We start from the raw sequence: 9234 nt of genomic DNA, 5'->3' as shown, positions 1-9234 counted from the left end.
CTAACTTGGTGACCCAGCAGTGCCCGCTGGGGCGTTGTAATTACCAAAGCCTCCATGCTCGGCAGCACCGTTGTCCGCCTTCATCGTGCCGTTGAGCAGAGGACATAACCTTGAACCACAAGTTAGTAAGAGGCTTTGCAAAGATGTCTCAAGTACAAAAGAAATGAGAAATGCAGTCAACATGTCGTAGGTTGTCGCCAGTCGAGCCGAGTCAGCGCCAGCCAGTCCCAGATCGCCATCTGGGCATAGCCCGTTCCCGACGGATTCGTTTGAGCTCCCGTCGGTCACGTTCCAGTTGTTGGGCCCTGGCCTTTTGCTCTCGGGCCTGTTGCTGCAGCTCTTCTTTGAGCCTTTTTTGGGCTGCTCTCTCCTCTTGTAACCGCTTGGCTTCGGCTTTTCGACGCTCCATCTCTTCCTGTTTCCTCGCTGCCTTGTCGATCTTGTCTTGCTCACGCGCGGCTATCCTGTCTCGTCGCGCCTTCAACTCCGCATTTTTGGCTGCCTCCCGATCGCACTTCTCCATCAAGATCTGGAGGCGAGGCTTGCGCTTGGACTTGGACCTGGCTCGATGGAAAGATCCCCACCCATCAAACGGCGATGGGGAAGGGGATGAAACTGGGGGTGTAATTGGGGGAGTCATACTTCTTATTGGTCTTGATGTGACCGACCTGGCCACAATTGGCACACTTTCGAGTTGTTCCAGTGGGGATCTTATCCCCATTAACGCTCGGTGATGCGGCATCACCAGCGCTGGCTTTCTGGTGTAGCTCCTTCTGCTGCTCACGAGCTTGTCGTCGGGCCTTGTTCTTCTCGAGTCGTTCAAGTTCCTTCTTGATTCTAATCATGGTTAGTGAGACCGCTCCCTGTTCACTGCAAGAATAACATACCTAATGCCTGCAAGACGGTCATGGTCGGCATTGCCCGTAGGCCTTGAACTGTAGATGCTGTGCAAAGATAGACGTAAGCCGGTGCACGAAACGAAAGTCCAACAATATCCCTCTGCGAGCCAGGGATGCCGACTCCGTATGGTCGTTTTGGCTTGGTCGACAAGTGTCCCCTGCATGGCCTTCTCTGGATTGCGTTGTTGAACATGGGTGTGGGCACGTACTCTCTCATTTCAAGGTCCGCCTCAGTTCGTCGCTTCATGTACTGCGAAATCACAACCGGATCGTGAACAACTTCGGTTCGTTGCTGGATGGAGCCGTCGGGCATTCGGATGTCTCGTGTGATGCGGATCGCGCGACGTGGGTGTCGGCTGGATGAAGTCAAACCACTAATTTGGCTGGTACCGTCGTCGAACTGCGCCGGGGTCATCGCGGACTGCACGTTAAATCTGTCATCCTCATCTTCTGTCACTGCAACATCTTTGTCGTCATGCTCCTGAGCATCTGTGAGTGTAGCCTTCTGCTTCTCCCAGATCTCACGGATGCCTTCCTCATACATGGCCTGCTGCTTCTTGACGTTGTAAGCGTGACCACCGTTGGCTCGCTTCTCTCGTTCCATGGCATCTGCTGACGTGGCAAGGGGTCCTTGGACGGCTTCGATATAGCCACCCTTCATAGACGTACGAATAAAACTGAAGCCGAGACCATGACCCGTCGGGTCACCTTCGCCGTGGAGTTGCAGCATGGCCTTTTGAGCACATGCATCGATAAAGGCTTTTGTCGTCTTCCACGGGGCCATCTTGTCGGCGAGGGTCTCTTCTTGCTTCTCTGGCTGTTTCTTCGTGCCCTTGGCCACTCTGCTACCCTCTTCATCAGCATCTTCATCATCTCCATCGGCGTCCTGCATTTGAACGTCGTCCTCGATATTGGCGTTTCGAGGGTCGTAGCCGGCATCTTCCAGCTCCTTGATGCCCAGTTGCATTGCATCAAGCAAACAAACCTCCTCAGGCTTGATCATGGACCGGATCGCGCTCTCATCTGGTAGAATCTCTCCAGGCTTCAAACGCCACATGCCCTTTTCACCGCTCTCTCGATCATACTGAAGGAATTCCTTGAGCTTTTGACGGTTCTGAGTATCGGTTGACTCGGCGATGTGTTTGGTGATGTCAGACAGCTGGCAATTGTCGGTATCGCTATGCCTAATCATACGGAAAGCCAGCATCTTCATCCGGTTCTTGGAAGCATTCGTAACCTTGCGACTGTGAGGTCCCGGAACCTCCACCGAAGGGAATTGTTGGCCAACGACGTAGAGGTGGTCAATCTTGTGCAAGAACCATTTGGATCCGTGCTCTCCGGTGGTGCTGCGAACAACGAGGAAATCGTTGCCTCGGGGGTTGTGCTTGAAAACGGGAGCACGGTACATTTCGTTGTGCAACGTGGGAACTGTCTCGCCAGCGTCGACAGTACCGAAGAGGGAGAATGGTGATCGATCTTCAGGAAGAAGCATGCGATACTCGCCGAGTTCTTGCTTGGGCAGCTGGTCGTCATCATTGTTGTCCTTTCGTCGATAATAGTTGATGAGACGGTTACCCATGCCAAAGTTGCTAAGGACTCGAGGACGTTGTTCGCAGTATTCGTAAAGAACGGCAACGGAGTTGTCGTTGATGCTCAGGTCCTTGGACTTCAAAAACACTTCGTGTGCCTTGCCCTTCATCTGCTTTCGCTTGTGGTGGTTGGGCTTGTCAAACTTGATAGTGTGGCCAGCAAACTTCTTGTACCTGAAGCGAGGGCGATGGTACTCATCAGTCGTACCACTGAGCTTGACCTTGTAGTACGGCCATGATAGTTTGATGGCAGGCATACTGTGTTCGACAGAAATATTGCCGAGAGTGGCGCGGACCTTGCTCTGGTGGTTCTCCTTGAGCGCCTCGTATGCCTCGTCGTTGGAAATGTTAAATCGCTGGGAGACATCACGGCCGAGGTTGCCATTGGCCATGCGCTTGAGTTTGTTGTCTTGGCGTGGTCGCTTTGCGCTTCTCTGGAGGTCTTGGGTGTCGAGAAGGAGGTAAGGGTCGCCCATGTCGAGATGGACGCGCTTAGCGCCTCGGCGCGTCGTATCTTCAAAGTTGTCAAACGATGGAGCCGAGTATCGGGGAATCTCAGGCAGGCCAAGCTGGACGGTCTTGCGCTTCTTTGGACGTTGTGGCGCATCATCTCCAAGATCCATCAAAAACTCGGCATCCCACTCCTCATCTTGCTCCTCAAATGCGCGTTTCCGTGCTTGCTGCTGTTCCTGCTCGGCGACCTGCTTCGCCTTGAAATTCGCCTCCACAGTGTTAATGTGGACACTCCAGTCCTCGCAGGCAAGTTCAATATCGCGGAGGGTAAAGCCGGCAACGGTTTCCGAGTCGGATTCCTGATCAAGATCGAATTGTACTGTGTCGTCGGCTCGGCTCGCATCGTCTTGACCGCACACCACAACGCCCCTTTCTTCATTCTGCTTCGCCTTACGAGTAATGTTTGCAGTGCCGGGGATGCGGAAGAGCTTTTCCTGGTCGGGGGCGAGATCCAATGTGAGTTTGCTCGTGACAAGAGGCTTCGGCTTCTTTACAGGCCTCTTCTCCTTCCATGTGGCCTTCTTGGCTGGAAGGAGTTCACTCCAGGTCAGAATATGTCCCTTCTTGAACGCAGGCCAGGTAGCCTTGAGGAGATCTTCGACAGTTTCGGCCGGAGCAGGGATATCGGGGTCTTGGTTCGCGCCGTTGAGATGGGGTTCGGGGTCGAAGTTGATACCTGGGAAGCTGAGACCGGCATCCATAGGCTGAGTATCGTCACCAGTGTCGGCATCGCGAACGTGAGGCGCGGGGGAGGAAGGGCCGAGGATCGGGTCGGGTGAGGATGGTCCTTCGCCAAACAAGTCGTCGGCATCATTGCTAGTTCCGCCATCATCTGTTAGACCGGGCATTTCCATGGAAACGCCAGCGCTTGGTTCCTCCTCCTCTGGTAGATCATCGTCGCTGATGTCCTCAAAGTCCTCGGCGTCGTCGGCCTTGCCGGTTTGATCGAAGGGTGTATCGTCGAGCTTGAGGCCGCCATTACCGCCCTCCTGGCTCTGCTCGAGCAGCTTCGCAATCTCTCGGTCGTCGGCAGCATTCTGGGCCTTCCAGGCACTCTCGTCAAATGACGAGAACTCGGCATCGGCAGCCATGGTCGCGGCGTCGCAATCTCCCCTCTCGACAGCTTGGAAGCCGCAGCAAGATGGCGGCGCTTATACCATGCTTCTCGCGCGAAATGTATTCTGGCGCGCCGATCGATCGACGGTGGGCGGCGCGAAGGAATGTCGTTTTCGTGCAAGGAGTCGTTGATTTGAGTTTCGTGGTTCACGTTGTTCACGATCACGGTTGGAGCTGGGGCGAGATGAACGAGGGCCTGAATGCTGAGTCAGCCAATAGAATTCGCGACAGGATGGAAGGGGGGAGAAATGGTCTGTGCACGGCGGGGCAGCAATTAGAAGTGGCGTTTCTCATCTTCAACACCAAAACGGGGACAATAAGAGCATCAATCAACTCACATCGGCATTGTTGTCTAAAAGCTTGGTGCACAAAGGGTTATTTTTTGGCTGCGCGCTGTTGGTGCGCTTGGTCGGAATTCTCCCTTCTAGGCCGCTGACGATTGATGTGAGCTGCAGGAATCGGCGAAAAGACTCCGCGAAGCCCCTTTGAAGATACCAGATAATGGTGGCATCAATCTAGGTTGAGGTTTGTGGTTCAAGGGGATGGGTACAAAGCAAAACAACTTTTTTTGTCAATTCTTGGAAGGGGAGATGAGGGCTGTTATATAGGTACGCAGAGCGGCATGATTCACGGTCGTTCTCATGACTCTGAGCAATGCTGGCTGAGGTTAGGCTACCGTACCTACCTACCTAGGTAAACATTCAACACTCAGTATGGTCAAGGATGAAATCATGGAAGGTAGTTTCTGCGCCATTGAACTACTGGGCTATTCTTGAACGGATTGTCTTATTGCCGTGGTCCTTCATATAGTCTCAGGTTGGCGTACTCATGGTCCCATTGGCAAGTCCAATTCCTGGCTGCAATGAGTTAAACAATCTCACCTCACAATAGCAAGTCTTCTAGATAATTGGTCGCACCCTCGAACTCACTCAATGCTATACTTCATCCCACTTCAATTCATGCTTACACGTTATCCTTCCACCCTCATGCTTGCAAGACCTTGACTCTCTCATGTGGTACCGGGTAGCTGCCATGCCAGAGAGAGAGTATACAGGTCACTGCGTTTCTATTAACTGGCAAGATAAATTCTTATATCGAGATAGTGACGAGCTTCATCACACTTCGTGATGCTTCGGTGCATGAAAGCTCTCGTCTAAACGATGGGTTTACATAACACTCATCCGCAAATCCACAGTTGGAAGCACATACACCTTGACGTGACGGAGTAAACACAATACGTGGCCATACCCTAGATTTTGTACTGTAGTTCTACCCATTCTTGTCTGATACAGACAAGTGTTCTAGGGTCGAGGCACAGGTGTGATAGAAGTCGTTCAACCAAACCACTTACACCTGGACGACCGTTAATGGTTCCATGGTCCGCCAGCCAGGCACATCGCATAATAAAGTCAGATATGGACTAGACACCAGGATGTGTTGTCTCCGGCGCTGACATGGCTTAGCTCCGTTGTAAGCGGACGAATCCTCCACCGACCACTGCCTCTCCCTCAAAGCATGGGGCCTCACCGCCAACTTACGGAGATGAATCAATATTGTCAATTCTTATCTTGAAGCGGCCCGTACATCCATTTCATCAACAGTTTGGGCGTCTGTAACCGAGCAAGACCTCATATGACGCAGTGGGCGCAGTCCTTCGGCCAGTTCCTGTTTGAGGTCTTGACCATGCAAGAGAGCGTATCGGAAAATGTGACCTCAGCATCTGTTGATCCCTGGCGTATTGCTGTCTGCCCCGTTGCGTATCCCGGTTGGGGAGTCCGTGGCACCATACGAGTGTTAGGCTCAGTGTGCCTTGGTTTTAGACCGGTGATTTGCATTGATTGAGTTGTGACTTGGTGATGGTGGGCAGTTGGCATTATGCCTGGGGCTTTACAACCTTGCGCCCGATGGGGATTACGCCGCGAGGAAATTGAAGTCGGCTCGGGTGTAAATGAGTCGGGAATTGGCCGAGCTGATGTAAATGACAGAGATTGTGTCTGCGCAGTGTTGTGATACACAGCCTGCGACTGTGCAGGAGTCTACATGTCAGTGATGTTGAAAATGTCACTTGAGTTTGTAACCACACTTGATATCAGAAATAGGTAATTGTATTCAATGCAAATTCGAAAAGGCAAGGGTAATTTTGTTGCACTGAGCCGCCGTTCTATGTAAAAACGCCATCAGAAGGTGTGAGGATAGCCTCCAAACCCATCATCAACGCCATATGGCAATCCCAACGCCGTAGAACATAACAATCCATCAATCTTGGCTGGCTTTGTTTCCAGCCATCCCAAAAAGTCGTGAACAGGTCATTAAATCAGAAAAGACAGAATATGTACGTAGAAAGAAGGAGTAGGCGTAAACTAGACGAGGAAGACGGTCGCGGCGACTGCGGCCACGGCAGGCCAGTAGCCGAGGGCCTCGATCATGCCCCTCATGCCAAGGCCTGCAGGACTGTCCTGCTCGGGGACGGTGGTGCCGTTGGGGAGGGTTCCGTTGATGAGGATGGTGATGTTTCCCTTGTACTCGGCGACGGTGACGATGGACTTGTTGAGGGCCTCCCAGCTGCCGTTGCCGATGAGCTGGTCGTAGTAAGCGGTATCGTTGTTGTCGTCGCATCCGCAAACCTGGTATCGGCTGCATCCACACATGACGTCGCGGACCTCATCCTCGTCGCTCGTGTCGTTGTGGAAGTGGTACTGGTGGGTGTAGGGGTACATGTAGGCGCCGTACAGCCAGACGCCGGGCCAGAAGGCGAGGGCGCTGCCGATCAGGACGAAGGGGAGGATGCCGGCGCCGGGGCTTCGGTTTCCGGATCGGTAGGGAGCGACGGCACCACCGGGGTAGTATCGACCGCCGGCGAAGTTGGGCTGGGGGCCGGAGCCGCCTCGGGAGCCACCGCCTACATTCGAAGTTCGGGAGCTGCAGGTGAAGTGTTAGTAAATATGAGACAAAGGATGTTTGGGGGCTACTCACGATCCGCCGTTGTTCTTGAAGCTGCTGCTTGAACCTGAACGATATGAGCTTCTAGAACTTCCTGAACGGCTGCTTCCGCTTCCAGAGCTCGAACCTCCAGAGCGGCTGCTGCCACTGCCACTGCTGCTACTACCTCCTGAGCTTGATCCGGAAGAACTGCCGCCGGAGCTGCTTCCACCTCGGCTTCCACCGGAGCTGCTGCTACCACCACTGCTACCGCCGCCGCGTCCTCCGCCGCCGCCGCCGCCACGACGCTTGAACAGCTCGTGCTCGTTGGCGCTGGGTTCGGACTCGATGCGCTTGATGCGACGGGGCGGGTCAATGACGGATGCGGCCGCCGAAGTGACCAGGGTGAGGTACACGAAAGCCAAGTCGAATCTCATTGCGAATAGGTCTTTGTAGGACGAAGGATTGGGTAGGTAGGTAAAAGGTGCGCGTTGTGTCGCAAGAATCAATGCAAGAAGCGCGTGTAACAAAGAAACGCGAAGTAGCTGATGTTGATTCTGGATTTGCCGATAGCAGGGGAGGTTCTGGAGTTTCGGGGGAGAGGTTGCAGGCCCTTTTTAATATGGGAAGGGTCGTTTGATGTGACGCTAGGTGCACGTTTTGCTGACGGGCCAGGATCCTTTGAGGTTCCACTAAGGCACAAAGAGAATGCGCTGGGGTGCCCTGAGGGTGTGGGTGGTGTGCAAGCGTTGTGTGCCTTTGGATGATCGGACCGCTGGGAGATGATGATCTCAGCGAGAGGCGATAAAATAGTGATGATGTCGTGGAGCCGGTGATCGACCACTGGTAGCAGGGTCAAGCTGTGGCTATGAGGTCACGAAGCGGTGCGTTTTGATGCTCTGATGGAACAGGAATTGATCGCTGTTGAGTGCTCGTGTAATGATGATGGGAAGAGCAGGGTCAAGTTTCTTTGTTTCAAGAAAATGTGCACGATGACTTCTTTTTAAAAGGGAGAGAGGTCTAGGCATATGGTGGCTGAATGAGCTGAAAGGCAGCCAATTTCTCACAAGAACAAGGCTAATCTCCAAATGACCTCTTTTACACTCTCGGCCCACGGGGAGCGAGCTAAAGTCACGGCGTCGTTTCTGGCAGTACAACAGTGAGAAGGACACTAACGAGGCGGCCGCCTGTGGCGTAGAGCCTCTCATTTCTTGCAGGACATGTCCGCTCGCATTCGGCGTGTTGTTCCGTGGAAATGGACCTTGCTTCTGTTGGCTGTCATGACAAACATGCCATTGGCTCAGTTTGTTTCTTTGCTTTCGATTTCTTCCATGCCCTGGCTGCCTTTTGAAAGACCCTGGTTGCCTTGTGATGAAATTGCATGGGTTCCGTTTTTGTGGCACAAGCTTGTTGGTATTAAGCTTGCAGGGAAAAGTAGCGCGAGTGTCTCAGCGGGGCCTTGTGATTGGCTGTTGCTATGGCTCGTGCGACAAGGCGTTTTCTAGGCTGATTTTGTGATCCCTGCGGTAGGTAACAAACTCCAAACACCGCCATGTTGGGCTTTGGTGGCTGAATAGTTAATCTTTTTGGGATTGGGAAAGGTGTTTTTTGCCCCGGATCTGGTTGCCTTGTGATCGTAGGGCTGGCTGACCGGCTGCCTCATCTTGACTTTTGGAGATGGACATGACAATTGCAATAGAGGCAGCCGCAGCAAGAGGAAGCACAGCAAAGACAAAGTTCTTACTCTGCGCTGCGGTGTCTGTTCCGCATAATAACCAACACGTGTAAGGTCGGTCACCTTGCAGGATGCAGCCAGTGTAGCAGGTTTACTCCAATGGATGACCTGCGGGCTGCCTCATGCTGCTGTCAAAAAGAATGCCTGTTTTGCAGAAGCGAGATGGTCAAGTGACTGCTTTGCCCCTCTTGTCGAGCAAACAGACCTCCCATAGCCACAAACTAACACCCCAATAGGCATCTCGCGAATTCCGAGAAAATGGTTGTAGTCTTGCTGAGGCTGTGCTGAAAACACCACCTTCTAGAAGCACTGACTAGCAGTTCGGCCAGTTCCCATCATGGATGTCAAAAGTCCGGGCTTGGCCACAATCGTGCAGCCGTCCCCGCCCAGGAGCTTGGCATCGATCCCCCGATGAAGGACATGTGGGTTGACGAAACGATCTTCACCGACGATTAACGTTTGA

General features: G+C 53.2%; 2 protein-coding genes across 2 annotated transcripts; both read right to left on the bottom strand.

Moving 5' to 3' along the window:
• On the bottom strand, window positions 1-4092 carry HAF2101 (transcription initiation factor TFIID, subunit TAF1; the record flags this gene model as incomplete). The annotated part of the gene is made up of 4 exons (XM_003053881.1): window positions 1-109; window positions 643-837; window positions 888-944; window positions 1109-4092. The coding sequence occupies 4 exons, from the start codon at window positions 4090-4092 to the stop codon at window positions 1-3; spliced, it is 3345 nt and encodes a 1114-aa protein (XP_003053927.1).
• Window positions 4093-6477: 2385 nt separating this feature from the next.
• Window positions 6478-7473, bottom strand: NECHADRAFT_75571 (uncharacterized protein; the record flags this gene model as incomplete). Its single annotated transcript, XM_003053880.1, has 2 exons — window positions 6478-7036; window positions 7091-7473. 2 exons carry the CDS (start codon window positions 7471-7473, stop codon window positions 6478-6480), a joined length of 942 nt encoding a protein of 313 aa, XP_003053926.1.
• Between the last annotated feature and the right edge of the window lie 1761 nt (window positions 7474-9234).

The sequence above is a fragment of the Fusarium vanettenii genome (genome assembly GCF_000151355.1).
Source record: "Fusarium vanettenii 77-13-4 chromosome 1 genomic scaffold NECHAsca_1_chr1_3_0, whole genome shotgun sequence".
NCBI classification, from domain to species: domain Eukaryota; kingdom Fungi; phylum Ascomycota; class Sordariomycetes; order Hypocreales; family Nectriaceae; genus Fusarium; species Fusarium vanettenii.
The sequence above is the reverse complement of the archived record's forward strand: the minus strand, read 5'-3'. Positions and strand labels throughout refer to the sequence as shown.